Source organism: Pecten maximus, chromosome 1 (assembly GCF_902652985.1).
Source record: "Pecten maximus chromosome 1, xPecMax1.1, whole genome shotgun sequence".
NCBI classification, from domain to species: Eukaryota; Metazoa; Mollusca; class Bivalvia; order Pectinida; family Pectinidae; genus Pecten; species Pecten maximus.
In genome coordinates this window covers 50,123,838-50,142,636 of record NC_047015.1, presented here as the reverse complement: position 1 = coordinate 50,142,636, position 18,799 = coordinate 50,123,838, and the positions used below count along the sequence as shown (strand labels likewise).

General features: G+C 36.8%; 1 protein-coding gene across 2 annotated transcripts in view; it reads left to right on the top strand.

Annotated features, from left to right (window-relative positions):
* The window catches only part of LOC117337027 (acetylcholine receptor subunit alpha-1-B-like), a 100,633-nt gene that overhangs the window by 30,203 nt on the left and 51,631 nt on the right, over window positions 1-18,799 (top strand). For both annotated transcript variants that reach the window (XM_033897779.1, XM_033897787.1), the window contains exon 2: window positions 13,236-13,462. In XM_033897779.1, coding sequence (XP_033753670.1) covers window positions 13,236-13,462 — 227 coding nt within the window. The remainder of the gene's footprint in view (window positions 1-13,235; window positions 13,463-18,799) is intronic.

The window sequence follows — 18,799 nt, the reverse complement described above, 5'->3', positions numbered from 1 at the left end:
CGCACAGTCCCAAATATAGGCCAGGCAGATAACACCTATCCCACAGAGACAATATTTGTCCCGCACAGAAACAAATGTATGTCAGGCAGATAATATCACACAGAGACAATGTTTGTCCGATACAGACCCAGATATAGGCCAGGCAGATAACACATAGAAACAATATTAGTTCCACACAGACCCAACTAAAGGTTAGAAAGCTCGCTCTCTTTCCCACAGAGAAAGTGTTTGTCCCCACATTTTCCCAAATATCACCAAAAAGCCAGCTATTTGTCCACATTAACTAAAATAATCAAAGTGAAACTAGACGACTAACAACTATGTCTTCATCTGCAGACCTTATCTGCCCCAAATAGACCCTTACTATTACCAAGACAATCAGATAACTATTTCCCCACAAAGACCTTTCTGTTCACAGGGAAGCCACACTGCAAGCTATCTCCACGGACGCTCGTGAGAGTGGTTTATCCGGCTAACTTCCAATTACGTATACACAAAATTGTTTTCCGAAGAGATTTCCGCCCGAATACCGTACAAATATATGACTACACATATTTGTCCAGGAAATTACACTAATAACAAATGCAACGTGATGTCTCAGTTTTTTGAAAGCCTGAAATTAAGACACCATTTGAATATAAGAGATGCTGGGTAGCTTCATATCTGTTCAGGCATAGGATGATCGATTCTGAATTTCAGCATGGCGAAGCCATTATTGACAATCAGCCATTCATTTCTGTTACAAAGATGCACCAAATTGTTAATAGAGGAAGACGTGTTCTAAGTAAACATTGTCCGGTAGGGCTCCTAAGGAAGCTTAGTGATACCAATGGATAGTAAATTGCTTGGCTCGCTCGTCCCTAAACGTAATTTACCAAGATCTGCTTGCTTGATAAGTCAAGTCACCTTTCGTCTCCTGTCAGTTTTTGTCATTTCCTGTCGAGTTGTATTCAGGTTTTCGCTATTTAATACACCTTAATTGAGAATTGGAAGACTCTCGTATAAGCCAGACTCATGTGACACCAAGCTACGTTTCTTATATTATCTCGTCTCAATCTCATCTTCGTAGTGAGATTTCATCTTCTTTCAGCAGACTATTCACTAGCTTGGCCAACAACATAACTCCGCCAGTCTTCCAAATTACCGCCTTTCCAAATATGAAACTGCAGCGAATAGACTGCATTCCTCATACGTCCACACGTTGTCCCCTCGCCTCAAACCACATAGCGACACCCTATCTGCCTTAATTATTTTCTGGTCAAGGGAAAGAAATTGATCAACCAAGAATGTATGGGGAATATGGAACTTAATTACAGTTTGTTTTTACTTCTTTGTTACAATTCTCTGTGCGTCGACAACAATATGGAATGTGCGTTTTTACTGAAAGCGTTGTCTGTTCACAGTTACAGCTTCGTCGCATTTGCAACATGATGGTGTGCGATGAAACATCATTAAGTTAATTACGGCGTCCGTTGTGACGATAAGACTCTCGCTACACGCCAGGTATCAGATCTCGCCATAATTTATCGGATTCCGCGATAACGTACGTCAACTGCCATAACATATTTTAACAAACTATTATAAAATCTTTACACGGCAATGAAATAAACACTTTTGCTGGCATACAAATCGATAGGCATATTGTTTGGCGTTACCAAAGGCGGGATTTTTATGGGCCTAATATTATTCTTGCGAACGGGAGATCTGGTGTACAGAATATGAAAACCATGCAAATGTCCCTAACTCTTTGTAATTAAGCATTAAACATTTCGAGGCTAAGCGTGAAGTGTTACTTCTCTGCACGCTTTATATCAGATTATTTTTGGAGTATGCGATCTTGTAATTCGCCAACTCTGCTAGTGTTTCGAGGAAATGATGATAATATTCTATTGGAACATCTGATAATAAATTGGTCAGTTTAAGGGAGCAAAGCTGATTAAAATATCATTTAGACAAATTTTGATATAGGCTAAAAGGCGAAATTTTCAACGTTACTTGGAAATAGAAGTTGTATATTTGATGATTTTTTTTTTTAACTTCTATAGTTATATGTAAAGTAATTTCATTATATATGTTCCACAGGTAAATAAATGGTCCAGGTACTAGCAGCATGAATGTGTTCCTCTATTCTAGTCCTGCAATCGCATGTAGAGTGTTGTTCCTAATCATTTCAGTCTTTTTATTGGCAACTACATGTACATATCCTTTGGCAGGCAAAACATTAGGACGAATATTTTTTCGTTATTTTTGATATCATGATTTTGTTCGAGCCTTCATACATTAAAAATATATATTTGATCTTAAGGGTTGATAGACTTTGATAATAATGCTTTTCAACTGCTACAAGATAATATACTGTTTATCACAGATATCGAAATGTCAATGCAATTTAGTAGTCATATACAGATAAAGGATCAGTAATGTTGTATATGAGCGTTTAAGAGTACTGTCAATCATTCGTCTGTTTCATGGAAATGCATTCGAAAATGTTTTTTTTTTCAATGAACGTGTATAGTTCAAATATGACATCAAATTATTCACAGATTGATAAAATTGTTTAACATACTGTATAGTTTTTATTATTCGCAGCGGAAATACATACTGTACAGCTGTTAATATTCGCGGCGGAAATACATACTGTATAGCTGTTAATATTCGCGGCGGAAATGTAAACTATGTAGTTGTTGATATTCGCGGCGGAAATACATACTGAATAATTGTTAATATTTACGGCGGAAATACATACTGTATAGTTTTTATTATTCGCTGCGGAAATACATACTGTATAGCTGTTAATATTCGCGGCGGAAATACATACTTTATAATTGTCAATATTTGCGGCGGAAATACAAACTGTATAATTGTTAATATTTACGGCGGAAATACATACTGTATACTTGTTTATATTCGCGGCGGAAATACATACTGTATATTTGTTGATATTCGGGGCGTAAATGCAAGAATTTCGCTATATTTGCGGTCATTAAGTAAAGCACTAAGATGCTTATCTCGCAAATATTTATACCATGAATTACCAATATATGTTTCATATGCACAAATGTATCTAAGTGTTCGCCAATTTACTGAAAATGTCTACAAGACAGTGTTGCACGAAATCTAATACCTACATACTAACTCCTAATTCGGCAACTGCCAAATATTAGCCCACGTAAAATTGAACACATTTATACAGTAGCATGATTGATCAAATGCATACAAATAGTACTTTAGAATATATTAAGTGGGAGATACACGTAAAATAATGGACATGAGACTGGAGGATACAAATTGTTCGCCTTTCTAGGATATTAATTGTGGGGACCAAAGTGTGAAAAAGTAAACCGGAAGTCACAAAGGCATTGTAAAAATAAAAACAGACGCGTATCGACCCCATCATTTAATCGATTAATTAATACCCACGGAGGTGTTATAGGGGCTAGTGTGTGTCTGCGGGGTCGAAGGTTTTGTTGAAGGAGGGAGGAATGTAGAGGAATTGAAAGGGGACGAACGCCGGCGACCAAGTAGCTTAATTGGTAGAGCATCCGGCTAGTGTTCGGAAGTCCTGGGTTCGAACCCCAATCTGGCCGTGCATTTTCCCTCTCCTTGATCTAGGTATAAGACAGAGGAAAAATCCTTTAATCAGATAGATTTGCATAATCAGAATATTGGCGGTGGGCGTGAAATGAAGAAAGCATATTATTGGTCATCGTGAATTATATTTTGGCATACGGTATTCACTTATAAACTATTATCATTATATCAAAATAGTTGATCTATGGATCACAAGGTTAAGCAGTATAAATAGAGTCAACTCATTATGCTGTGTCTCAGTTTCTAAGAATTAGATAAAATAAACAAACGATATTCGCATTTCTCAAAACAAATTAAGAGTGAGATATTATAGGTTAACCCCCCCCCCCCCCCCCCCCCCCCCAAAAAAAAAAAAAAATAAATAAATAAATAAAAAAAAATGCAGAGCTGTTTCGTCCTTCTGGGACTCGTCAGTAGTGCTAGAGGCACCATACAGTTGTTTCGCCCTTCTGGGACACGTTAGTGATGCTAAGGGCTTCAAGTAATCATAGCAGGCAATCGTACTCAAATCAGTTCCAATAATAACAGCATGGCCTCTGATATACCAAGGAAATCTGGTTTGAGTTTCTTTAACGATAAAGCGAGGAAGAGGTATGGCTGTATTGCTAAAAAACTGAACGGAAATTTGATATAGACTTACAATAATATCAAGGCTGTATTTTATTAAATCAATTTTTGAAGAATTAATCAGGCACGGCATACAATTCACATAAGACATTGTATATATTTATGACTTTATCTTCTTTCGATTATCTCTCCATTTAAACTAGATACAGCCTTGAATATAAATGTAGGTACGGTTTCAAGAATCGATAGCAGCTATTTATTTATTTTTTTCAAATATTGTATAAGTTATGACTTTCTGTAACATTGCCACGCGTGTAATATGCATAGGCGGAAGTTTGTGTCAATAAAGGTTGCTGCTGATTATATAGATGTACCGTGTCACCCTTGAATACGACATGCACTTCAAAACTAGATAATGATTATACATATATTATATATACGTTTAAAATTGCTGTTATTTGGAACGAGACAATGTTATTGAAAGTTAAAGCCGACATCGCCAATGCCTCAATGAATATACAGTTATAATATTTTCTGCTTTGGAAATGACACGGGCGATACGTAAAATAACTCCTAAAAAATCATGTCGTCAAATACGAAGATCATACTTCAGACCTGTTTATTTATTAAACAGTCATTAAAGCCCACATCCAGTTTCATTAAATATTTTGCATATATTTCATTTTATTTCATTTCTGTTCACTTTTAGCGAACAAAGTACGTATTTAATTGCAATTTTACCAATAAATTGTTAGAGAAATTTGTCTACATGGTACTTACATCACAGTTGTTCCACATATTAAACATTCTAGATGATATAAACAAATTATTAAAAAAAAAGATAATTTGATAATTCGATCATACTGATTACATTCAAATCATTTCATGTACTATTACCAGCACATGATTTAAGCATAACATTTCGATTATGGCAGTGTAGCCGAATCGACTTTTACACGCATTAACCGAATCGACTTTTACACTTAGTAGCCGAATCGACAACTACACACATTAGCCGAATCGACTTTTAAACACAGTAGCCGAATCGACCTGTACAGTACTTGCTACTTCAGAGTACATAGATTATTGCGTCGACACTTTAAAACACATCAAAGTACATACATATACGCTTGGCTGGTTATTAAAACGTCATACTTAAATCCTAGACCGGTTGTGACATGCTGAATTCCTTGGTGTAAATGGCGTCCCACGACGCCATCAACACCCATCAGTATGCTGAATTCCTTGGTGTAAATGGCGTCCCACGACGCCATCAACACCCATCAGCATGCTGAATTCCATTCATATTGATACTTACTATTCTGAAGGACATGTTTTCAGTGTATTTTTTCTGCATCAAGGACACTGTGACTGATACAAATTATATCATACTCTTATTAATTATATATATGACCGGTGTAATGTCTACTCGCAAATGTGTCTATTGACACAAAAACAATAAAAAATAATAAAAATAGACAAATAAATAAATAAAATAAAGTAAAACAAATAACAAATTATTTAAAATTTCATGCATGATAAGTGATCGTAAATTAAATATATCAAAATGTCTTTTGCAGTGTACAAATATGTAATACATATCGTGCTGGCTTTTGAATGAAACAGGCGATTGTGTACCTGTTCGTCCGTTATACGCGTGACGCTATACGAACTGACAACTCGGGCCACTCGACTCCTAATGTTACACTGACATTAAGTTGCCCCGGTGTTCCATTACCCGGGATCGATATCGTAACGATTGACTCTACATAAAGTATACTGTACGTGGTTTGATGTGGTATAAGAGCTCTCGTTTCAGAGAAGCCTGTCGCGTTGTAATACTTACTTTTAAGCGATAAATTCTTAGATATAAATGGTTAATACGCCGACAGAACGGATGCGCATCAGATAAGCGTTGCGAAGTATTATTGTACTTGTCAGGTTATTGTATTCAAGCGCGTGCAGTGCACGTGTGATATCACTACAGGATACGACCTTTAACCTTGATTGTATCTGTGGACAAAAAAAAAACCAACAAACAAACAAACAAACAAACAAACCCTGACATGGACTGAATTAAATCTGTGAAAGCAGTAAGGACGTTTTCTGAACGTTATGTGACAGGTAATTTAAGCTAATCACAAACCTCTTTCCCAATGATGTGTAAATATATCAAAACAAGAATTGTAACCACGTGTTTTCAATGTGTCTGCTGCCCTTTTCCCACGTTCGTCCGTGCTAGTTTTATTACGCTACGATTTTCGTATAAGATCTGATCGCTATATTCTGTAAACGTGGTTATTTTCGCGGGGGGTTAATTTTACGATTTCGATATGTAAACTATACGCGTTGGGGTAATTTTCGCGATCGATCCACCTTCGTTTGTAGTTCGAGATTATGCAAATTGATATCAAAATAATACGCGTGGGGGAAATTTTCGCGATAAAAAGGACACCGTGAAATGAATCCAGCTCACCTAACTGAATATAGAATTCTGAGGACTCAAAACACAAGCACACACAAATGAATATGGAATTCCGAGGATACACAAATCCATCACACATAATTAAACATGAAATTCCGTTGATACACAATTCCAGCACACCCAGTTGGATATAGAATTTCGAGGATTCACAAATCAAGCACACTTATAGTGAAGCTGGATACTGAATTCCGAGGATTTAAAGATCCAGCACACCTTATTGAATACAGAGTCCCGTTGACACACAAATTCAGCACACCTAACTGAATACAGAATTCCGAGGACCTGCAAATCCAGTACACTTTACCGAATATAATTACACATTCATTTTTATAACATCAAGAAATACGAGATTTCTCAAACTCATATCAAGAAGCTCTAAAGTTCCCAAATAAAACCGACGGCCTGATTGGGTTTTGGTAAAATTTACCATTATGACAGGCAGGAGTAGTGTGCAAAAAAGACGAGAAAACATGGTTCTCGACACATACGAAATGACATGTTATTAGTTCCAAAAGCACTCATTCAACGACGTCAAACTATTTTCACGTTGCATAAGCAAGTGAACGAAGTAAATATATAATATTCAAATTAACTCCTTACATTGTCATACTTGGGGATTAAGCGAAATTATCAAACATACGCAATGATATGCACTTTAAAATTCTTGTATATATTGATATTTTATGGTGCATTCGCATATTTGTTAATAATAGTATAAATATTTCAACTATTGTCTATAGCCATGTCCATAGAAAATAAATTAGGTCATTGTGTGTAAGTTGACCTTGATTTCCATCACTAAAAAAACGAACTATTGATCTTGCCGAATTATTCAAAGGTTATCAATACCTCTCGATCGCGAGTTTGAAAGTTGACTGGTACTGACTGTATGCCGGTGATTTTCTCCAAGTGCTCTGGCTTTCCTCCACCTCCAAAACCTGGCACGTCCTTAAATGACCCTGGCTGTTAATAGGACGTAAAAACAAAATAAACCAAATTTATCCAAGGGAGCAATGTAAGAAAGCCACCATTATTCAAGAATTAATTTTAACATAGTTGATACCAGTACTTGTTATTGCAGATAAATGGAAATTTGGCGTTTGAGACAGCGCAATCACCGCATTTGTTTGGCTGAAAACATCAATGGTTCGTTTGTTCGTACTTGGCTTCGCGTCTAAACGACGTGATTTCTACCATTATGGTTTTCTACTGTGGATGATTGAGGCTTCGTTCGCATGCCTAGTCTGTTTCCTGCCTGTTTTGTCAATATATGATAGTCTCGCTAACATTCGCGATTTCCGCTTTATAACCGGAATATTGTTGCCATGATTGTGTCTGGTTTGCTAAATGAGGAATACAATCACAGCCATTTTTCTCAGGCAAGCCAGTAGCATTCCTAAGGAGTCTAAATACATTAAAAAAGCACATTCCTTAGAAGCATAAACACATTAAAAAAAACATATTCCTAAGGAGCCTAAATACATTTAAAAACAAAAACAAGTGAAAGATACGGCAAAAGATCACTGTTGTGTTTAGAATCCGTAGTCCCTATTTATGCAACGCTCCACCATAAGTATGGAAACAGCGGGACTCGGAATAGATTGGTAGTCGCATCCATTATCTTGTCTTGAAGGTCTCTGTGTACTTGCGATGCTCTACTATCAGTTTGTTTATGCTATCACCAACTCGAAATTTGATAAGAAATAATTTAAGCAAAAAATGTAAACATTAATCTCTGTAAACATCAATAATAATAATAATCACTAAACATGTTAGCGCATTGATAAAGAGCAAGATTAGAGGTTATCTGTTAAAGTGTAAAAAGACCATTTAGAATACAATGTACTACAGGACTGTGAGTCACACGGCAGACTGACTCGCCAAACAAGTAGACACTGGGGATTCCATAGAGCAGTTACGACAGAAAAACGTCGATGGACAAGGATCTGCATAAAAACCTCCGGAGAAATTGAAAATATTCGACAGCGTGTTTTGGCTACCATGCATGCAAAGCGTTGCGAATCCATGTGCAATAATATAATGATCAATCCTACTGTCTTTATGGTCTTGGCCATATAAACCTCGATCGATCAACGATGACACCTTATGGCCCTCCTCAGAATCAGTGTCTGCTATCTAACCCTGAGTAACTCTAAGAGCACATAGAACAAAAATAGAAATCTGACTACAAGAAAAATGAAAATACCAATACACCATCGATTTGACATTTTGTTTTTAATCAGTGAATTAATAGAAATTAATCCATTACATACCCACCTTTATCGTGAATACAATGTGTTGTCGATGAAGCAGAAGACGCTTACTATTCAGGAGCTCCTGGTCTTATTCTCCTTGTACTTTTTCGGCATAGCCGTATAATATTCTTTTGGCCCCGGATATGACGCGACAGGTGGCGTTACTGGTCAAGATGAAGTATGTGATTGGTCAATGTAGCGGTGAATGCAAAATGCAGATATAGCAGTTAAAAACGAAACAAAGTTCAGATTGAATGCAAGCTGAATACGTGGATGTATCTTTTCAAATGACACATTAATAAAATTTTATTCCTGATTCTCGCCAATTATCACCAAAACTGATTCAAACAGATATAATTTAGTTCGTTAATCTATTTCATCAGCAGTTTTCTATCATAACCACCAGCATTAAAACTATGCCGTTTATCTTTTTTAAAGATATTTTTTGTTTCAGGATAATTTTATTTTATTTTGTTCTCGTTTCTCCGATTTTTGGTTTGAATTATGGTTTCGTTCTTACGCCTGTATTCTTTGCTGTTTTTGTAAATATCCATCAATAAACGAATTGCTTTTTTCATGGTGCGTTAACAGGCCAATGTTTTGTTTCGTGTGGTTTAAACAAATGTGTTTTAGATAGATAGAGTTACACGAAGCCGATGTCAACAGGTGATGGTTACTTCAATATACAGTCTCGCCAGGATGCATTGTTCTTAATACATGTAAGCCATTTTACGCCAAAGAACACAATGTTCAGCAAAACTGTGCAAATACAATATACAATACATATGAGCAATAGGGAACAATGTATACATCTGGTTGTTCGTTTGGTTCTTTATGATGAATATAAGATTTGACAAACAAATGGCAATTATGGGGCTCTTAAAATAGATTATACTTTAACTATTGATATTTGCTGTAGCATTTATAATGCTTTCATCAGCAAACAATGGTTATATTTAAAAATATATTGTATTTTAGGGCAAACCAATAGAGCCCAACTCTATTAGCTTTTTCTTTCTACCTTTCCCCCTCTTTTACAACATCCCTCGTAAAGACTGCAGTGACTTCGCTGTGTATTGCTTACACAGCGTAGTGGCGACGCCTACTAAAAATATAATACAAACTACCAGTATGTGTCAACAGTGATTATTTACATAGACGACAAAGCCCGCTGCTAGTGACTACCACAGATCTATTCACTTATAAGTGGGACCAACAGTAACGGGCCTTTCACATGTGTAACAGGTGTCAAACATGGATCAGTCTGACCTAACAATCAAATTGTACATATATTTCTATCATGTTTAAACTAATTTGCTATTTTTCCGCAGTCCCTTGTTACCAGGTAATCTGCTGATGTCAAATTGCATTTTGGGGTGCAAGTATTTTCTATCACATTATAGCACACATCACAGTTCCATTAGGCGCTGTGTTAACACCACTATCCCAACGGTTGGTTGTCAACAAACCCGCTCCACAATATCGCCTAACTGTCTGTCTTCTAGTCAGGTTCGGGATAGCAAAGTACATTAGAAATTGTCCAGGATCCAATTTTCGCTTTGTACCATGAAAGTACAAACCGACGTCTCATATAGATATGGTGCTATTGACAGTTCCCGCTTACGCGAGGCGAGGGGAATGGTTTGTTCACGTGGCAACTACACACGCGCCAACAGAAAACCTGACGCTTTTCGTCACAGAACATGGAATAGATAATAAAAAAAATAAAATCTCAGCTTTTTGCTAGGAGACATGATACCGAAGAGCAGCTTTCCGGTTTGCTGGTTTTGTGTCTGGAAATGATTCACTAGCAAAACGACAATGTAATGGCACACATACGGTCCTACTGAAAGTCAAGTTAAAAACTCAAATTGTATTTTAGGTAAATGTATTCAATTACATTGCCGTTACAATAGTTTCGCAAAACAAAAAGAATATTAAGTGCTAATCGCCTGGTAGCACAGAAATAGCGTCAGGCACTGGTTCCTGGTCAGATTCGTGCATATGTCAATGTGGCATTCTTTCACATTTGTAGTCACTGATCATCATAATTGCTGAACATCAACTAATATTATATTACAAATCGTTATAGTGATGACATATACATTGCTAATCAAAGTCCTATTCATTTATTCCTGGATTTTATTTGCATGGTAACTGTTTTCCTCTGGATAGTTATTCATCTTACAAAGACATTTTACCGTCGGGTATATATGATTAGTAGAAGATCATTCGGATATGGTAGAACAAGTATGGTAATCTTAATCTTTCCATTTTTGTTTTGTTTTTTGTTTTGTGTGGTGCTATATTTTAGCAACATTTCGTTGCGTGGGGTGGACTGATTTGAAGCCGTAGTTTTCATTGCAATGCCTGCATACGTTGAAGTTCATATTTATTCTTGACCGTCCTATTATGTCATTTTATTGCAAGGCCTAGCAGACAGCGGTTAACACCAGCTAAATTACCCCCAAAGGTGAAATTGTTCTGTTAAACTCATTAATTCAAAGTTACAACTGAAGAAGGGAGCTCCTCCGAGGGCAGGTTCTGGCAAATACCAAAATGCCGCTAAAGGAGAATATCTACCCTTCTCAGGTGCTAAGAGCGTAAGGCAAAGTGACGTTGGGTTTTAAATGATTGCTTTGACGCATTGGGTAGTTTTTAGGATTGGTTTTGTGTACAGTTTTATGTCCTAGTGGGAGAAGGTTGGTGGGAGTTTTCACACAAGTAATCCGGTAAAGGAAAGATTAAGAAAGGCATTGTTTTATATCCGACTTGAACATGACAAAACTGGTCTAAATATAAAGCAATACAGACGGATTGATATCCTTCCACAATATCTGACTTAATATAATTTACAAATGTAATTATGATGAAAAAGCTTAACTTTAATTATATTTTCTGAATATTTCTAAGAGTTTTGATATAGTATTGATTAAGTGAACGCCAATTTTAACGCCAAATTGTGTTAGATGGAGTTGGTGCTGTGTAGCTGGATAATGGCTGACTGTAAATGTCAGGTGCGTTTTCTCACAGCGACATTCATTAAGTACCACTCCCGGTGTTCGTAACCTTTACAGCTCAGTCTCATAATACTTAAAAAAAATTACGTTCTGACCATGGAGAAGGAAAACATGTGTGTTTGATTACAATTCTTTACTTTGCCATCCTTTCTTCCAAGCCAAATTTTGTATATTGCCTCAAAGTTTCTTAATTTTCCGTAAAGTTTCCGTAATTCACTCACTGTACAATATTATGACAACGAAAACCCCAAAGGTGGATAAGTTATTGCGTCCAAAGCAATAATGTCGGCGATTTAACGATGCTTTCTATTGGTCAATAAATATAGATTGACCAAAGAATTGCTCCATGATTGCAAGCATGCGCTATTGACAATACATTACGGCACCGTCATAAATATTGCAATACTTATCCAACTTTATTAAGCCAGACATAAAAGTTTAATTTCGTTTTTTTAGAAAATATTAAAATGTTAAAAAAGTGCAAGATAAATACATATTTGGCGTCTTGCAAACTTGGGCGTTCGCTGCTGTGAGGAAGGCTTTGGTTTCTGTCCCCTAGCCGAGACATACCAGAGTCTTTAAAAAAATGGTAGTTGCTACTCATGCTTAGCGCTCAGCATATGAGGAGTGGGACGACTGGTTTGCCCGTTGTCAGTATAATGTGACCGGGTGGGGTGTGTTGCTGGGTGTCCTCGGCAGTATGATCCAGTGAGGTAGCACTTCAAATCGGCAAAAGTTCCGGCCTATCACAAGGAGACTCAACACGAACATACTGCAGCCTCCCAAAACACACATACGCACTCACCACACGCATGCATGTCGCACGCACGGGATGCCGTCCTTAAATGATCTTAGCTTTTAATAGGACGTTGAACAAAATAAACCAAACCAAACCAAAGTCTTGCAAAAACGCAACGCTAGGCTGTTTTTTGTTTTGTTTGTAGAGCTGATGTTTACCTCTTTTTTAGTAATACAGATTAGGTTGTTAGTTTTATATTTATATTGAAAAGAGATGATTTATATAATATCTAATTGATTAATTGTGTATATCAATTTGTCACGAAAACACCATCTTGCTAGATCCTAAATGATGAATCCGACCTATTAATTCAGTATTGCATGAATACAAATACCACATTTAAATTGTCATTAAACTCCAAAGTTATGCTTACAGATCTTCTGATTTTTCTATACTGACAATTAGCGGACGGATACATTTTCAATTCTAAGAATGCCGTCAAAGTATTGATACTATACGTGTGTTATTGGTATCTATCTTGATATGAAATATAATATAATTTACTTGTATGCTTTCAGTTGGGATTATCGGATCCGTGCAAGCTGACACTACCAATGTATTTATGTCCAAAGAGAAACAGCTCATCAAAAAGTTGCTTGACCGGTATGAGCGATATGGCCGAGTTGGCAGACCGGTGGTCAACACAAGTGACAGCATCTTGGTCCATTTTAAAATCTCACTCATCCAGATCCTCAACGTGGATGAGAAGAACCAAGTTCTTGAGACTAACGTCTGGTTCGAATACGTAAGTAGTCACATGGTAGTTTTTGTTATCTTACGTAAGTAGTCACGTGATAGTTTTTGTTAACTTACGTAAGTAGTCACATGGTAGTTTTTGTTAGCTTACGTAAGTAGTCACGTGTTTTACTTTTATTTCACATTCACTAATGGCTATATTTGGAAGACACATTGTAAATATCCATATAAACGTGAACACGTGAACTTCCCACGTTTGGTACATTTAATTTGTGGCAAGTTTGTAATGTGGTACACCTACATAAGATGTTAACCATAAGGTGGTCTTCAAACTATATATCTCTTACACCTACGGACGCCGTTGTGTGTCTCGGGGTCCCCAAATGTTAGATTAGGTACACCTCGGTAGTGCATAGGCGATGGTCATTAGCAATACTGTTACTCCTACACAATAGCAAAAAAAAAAAGACATCTGTATATTGTATCATGCACAAATAACACCGAAAACGTAACCTCAATGTATTCAAAGTGAGCTCTACCAGCATAGGCATAACATATTAAATTATTGTAACAACATTATATATTTCCGCGTGAGAAATATAAAATAGGAAAATAAAACTTTTATACATTGATTTAGGTACGCCCTGTTAATTGCAATTTACCCTTTATAATGCGTGATGCCATTTTCCAGAAATAATTATGAGCTATTAAACCGGATAACATACTTAACCTACGTTAATTCCAACTTACCCTTTAGATGCGTGGTGCTATGTTCATGAAATAATTATAAGATATTAAATCGGTTAACATAATTAACCTACGTATATTGTTATATTCAGAAATCTACTTCATTAACAATACCGTATACTGATACGTGTATCTTCTATATAAGGCCTAACTGATAATCATAAGTAATTATGATAAATTAATATTATATTATATTTTTTCTTTGATAGTTTTGCACTGAAAGACCTGCTATGTAAAAACCTATGAAAATAGTCAACCGTAAAATTGATAGGAGATTCCATTCATGATTTCAGTTTCTGGACCATGATGTTTTGTATAATATTAAAATGTTTATACCGTGTTCCTGAATTGCACGCCTTCCAATGTCAATTACACTACCATCTAAACAGTTATTCACGGAACAAAAACAAGTATAGGAACTCTTCTTTATTTTATTTTCAACTAATATCTGAAGGTCTCGGTTCTTAATTAAACCAAATCATTAATTTAGAGCAACAATAGGCAAAAGCCACAATTAAACATTAAAAAGGACTTATATATCACATACATTACTGACGAAAGTCCTGTAAAACAAATTGTGTCAAGTGTTTTTTTAACAGGAATCTCATAACTGATGGATATGAATCCTTGGAGTTCAATTGTGTCGACAATGAAATATTTTTGGTTACTGCTGTAAATGTGCATATTAAGGCAATACCCTTATTTAAGCGCTTTTTGCTTGTGAAGAATACCGCTAAATGATTATTGCGCTAATTACAAAATATCTGCTATTCCGAAATAAAATATGAGTAAAACAATATATAATTGGGATAAATGCGAACATTTGAATGCGCCAAAATTAATACATTTGCAGTATCTATTGATGTAATCGCTATACTATAGTTTTGATGTAAGCGCTATTAGTGCACTAAGGACATTTATGGATCAAGTCAACAAATAAATGATAAAAATGAGAAGCGCCTTCATAGACCCATCACACTACCATGCCACATCTGCACAAGGTATCTTGACAACACAACCGGCCACAATAATCTGACAACGAACAAAGTTGTCCTTCCTTACCACCCACTTGAAGGACAGAGCACCACGATCAAATTTTATAGACTTTGGCGTTGCCTCGGCAGCAGGATTGAAGTCAAAATCCTTTTCCTTGAGGCAATCGCTAACCTAAAGGCCAAACGTAATGGCCTGTCAAGGGAGACGTTACATATCATAAAAGTAACGCACCAGATACACTCCCTGCGTTCTACCTTCAAGTCTCTGTAAGAATAGCACCTAGATATGAGATATTAAATGGAACTCAAATCATAGTAAAAATGCAAAATGATGCACCGTACAAAGTTTCAACCATACCTAGATATTTGCAATAGCTTCAGCAGTGACAATGACATCGCTAGCTGTGAAGGAGTGCCTGCCATAGATTTTGTGGCGTAAAGTTGTAGAATCTCCGGTACAGCAGTTTTACTTTGATATTTGTTGACAATTTGATTACCTTGACGATTGATGGTATGACTGACGCAATTGCGTTCAGGTCCGTAAGCCTGCGACAGCAAACAAATTTATGACGGAGGGCGTATGGAACAAATAACACACGACGTAATTGGTGAAAAGAACCACCATTCCAGTCCTGGCTCCTTTCATCAAAATATAAGCTAGCTACCCTTACACCCTAAATCAAATTGCCATTATTTAGATACAGCTACAAAACATAAAACACATGTATGACCTAACTTCGCTGATAACCCTCTTGTCTCGCTGAAGTCCGATCTCTATATCGCCCACAGCTGGTTTGCTAAGAGGAAAGCTGTTTACAAACATCAGACCTCAATGTCTAAGAAATAAAATTGAATTGTTTTTTGGTTTTGCAGCGTAATTTCTAGAGACCAATACCAATTCGATTAAATGCCTATATGTGATGTTTTTGCCTGCGCTATGTGCTGCCCCTTATCGGGTAGTCTTTGTGAGATGATAGGCTAACTTATAGGCTCACTACGCCTGTCATATGACGTTTATCCGGCTCCTCCTAGATAGGCCCGCTATCGGCCCGCCCAGTATGAAGCAGCGATTATGGGAAGGCTGTTATTATGGACATACCTGTTCAAACTTTACATTGATTTATGACCAACGGGCTCGTCTTGGTGCCTCACAAGGTAAATAAAGGCTTAATGTGAAAGCGAGAGGAGAAACACCACAGCCAGTATACTGACATAACGGGCTATTTCCAAGTCTGCTACACTCTCCCTTGGGTGCTTTCAACTTGTTTTTCCCTCGCCATCTTTAAAACGTCCATACATCACATACACACCGAAATGTGTCTATGTTGCAGAGCTATTCTCATGGGACTGTGAACGCCGACTTATAAACCCCACACAACCTAGACCGAGGAAAGAAAACAGGAAAGCCACATTTATTCAAAAAGCCTTATATGGATATTAGTGCTCAATATCAAAATTATGTTTTATATATCCTATGAGTAATATCATTAGGGATATAGGTTCTCACTTTGAAAGCACTATATGACTGAGGTGTAAAACGATTTCACGAAAGAACATGCCTAATTGTAAATGAGCAACTTTTCCATAAAAACTCAATTTCAAAACATATTCGAAATACATTATCTCAAGAAATCCAAATGGATTCATAACTATGGAAAAGCGCCTTTTGTATATTGGTTTTGTTTCAATTTAAGAAATTGGTTTTCAATATGACCTCGAAATACCGTATAGCACCGGGACCAAATAATTATCCAAGGACATTGTGCTGACAGGTTAATCAAAATCGCCTGGCCTGTCAATGACCCCGAAACCCAACGCTGCAGATAAGTCTTACAGAGAAGGTTAATAACTAACAGGCTCACAATGCCATGTCTATTATTTTCACATTTCAAAAGGAAAGTATATATTTAGATTAGGTTTGGTTCGGTATTTTTAAGTCCTATAAGTTCATTATAAGATACTAGTACATGGCCGCTAATAAAAGGGGTTAATGATTGACGCTGTTAATAGCGCCATCACACTGAAATATCACACCTGGGTACAGTAGAGTGACATTCATCCCGGTCACTGTATAATGGCAATTGACAGCTTTTAAAGCTAAACGTCAGGATGGGATAAAGAAGTATCTTTTTATCTCGACCATGGGACAGAACCTATCGGTATAATATGTTTCACAAAGGGTGGCACTCATCAAAAGTCAAAGAATAAGACGACAATAAGGCAGAGACCTTTAGAAGAAAGAAGGTTTTTTGGAAGAAAAAAAGGATCAGACTGAAGCTATAAATCATGTAACAGAGATAACTGGTACGATTCTTACTATCCTCTGTGCAGATACATGAAATGAATGGTTTTGCAAAGATATATAATGGGTAGTTTTGCTAAGATACAGCATAAACACTTTATTTTCAATCTAGAACAAAATATTAATGAATAAAATACACTATCACCAGTTAAATCTGGTCTAGATTTCACCAACTAGATTTTTACGGATATAAACATAGTTTACAGAGAACCTACCAACGCTAGACTTATTTACTGGTTTACCACCAAAGCAGGTGTAGTGTATAGGGCAGTCACAAACATAAGCCCAGTGTACACTTTTACCAGCAACAGAAGCCCAGTGTACATGTCAATCAACAACACAAGCCTATAGTGAACAGGTTTACTAGCAACGGAAGCCCAGGTAGTGTACATTTTAATCAACGACACAAGCTTCGTGAACCTTCGTGAACAGGTTTACCAGCAACAGAAGCCCAGTGTACATTATCAAGAAGCCCAGTGTACATTTCAATCAACGACACAAGCTTCGTGAACAGGTTTACCAGCAACAGAAGCCCAGTGTACATGTCAATCAACAACACAAACCTATAGTAAACAGGTTTACCAGCAACAGAAGCCTAGTGTACATGTCAATCAACAAACAAGCCTATAGTGAACAGGTTTACCAGCAACGGAAGCCCAGCTAGTGTACATTTCAATCAACGACACACGCTTCGTGAACAGGTTTACCAGCAACAGAAGCCCAGTGTACATGTCAATCAACGACACAAGCCTAGTGAACAGGTTCACATGTAATAAAAGACCAATGTACAGGCCAATCACCAACACAAGCTCAGTGAGGAGATTTACCTGTAACAAAAGACCAGAGTACAAGTCAATCACTAACACAAGCCTCGTGTACAGGGTCACCATCAACACCAACCTGGTGTACAGGATCACAATAAACACACTTATAGTGTATAGGTACATCACAAACATAATTCTAGCGTATATAAACACATGCGTAGTGGCAATTTGACAGTTTTGATGTCCGCTCTACAACTTTAACGTAATGTTCAGTGGATTCAACAAGACAACCCTCAATCTTTCTTCTCAAGATAATTTGTAGCATCATAAGATGAATTACATTTTTTAAGTACATGAAGAAATGCAACAGGGTAAAATGCTACCCGTAGTTTCTGTTTCATGCCATGATATGATAAGATCACTAGACATGACGTGGTCCCTTTTACAAAGTGAATCCCAGATGAAATTTTATTTCAGCTAGGATTATAGGAGGAGTTATTCGGGGCTGGTTTTTGCTAAGCTTGTTGCTCTGTTGTCAATACCACGAATCTCAAGTTGAGGCACTGACATTACCAGGA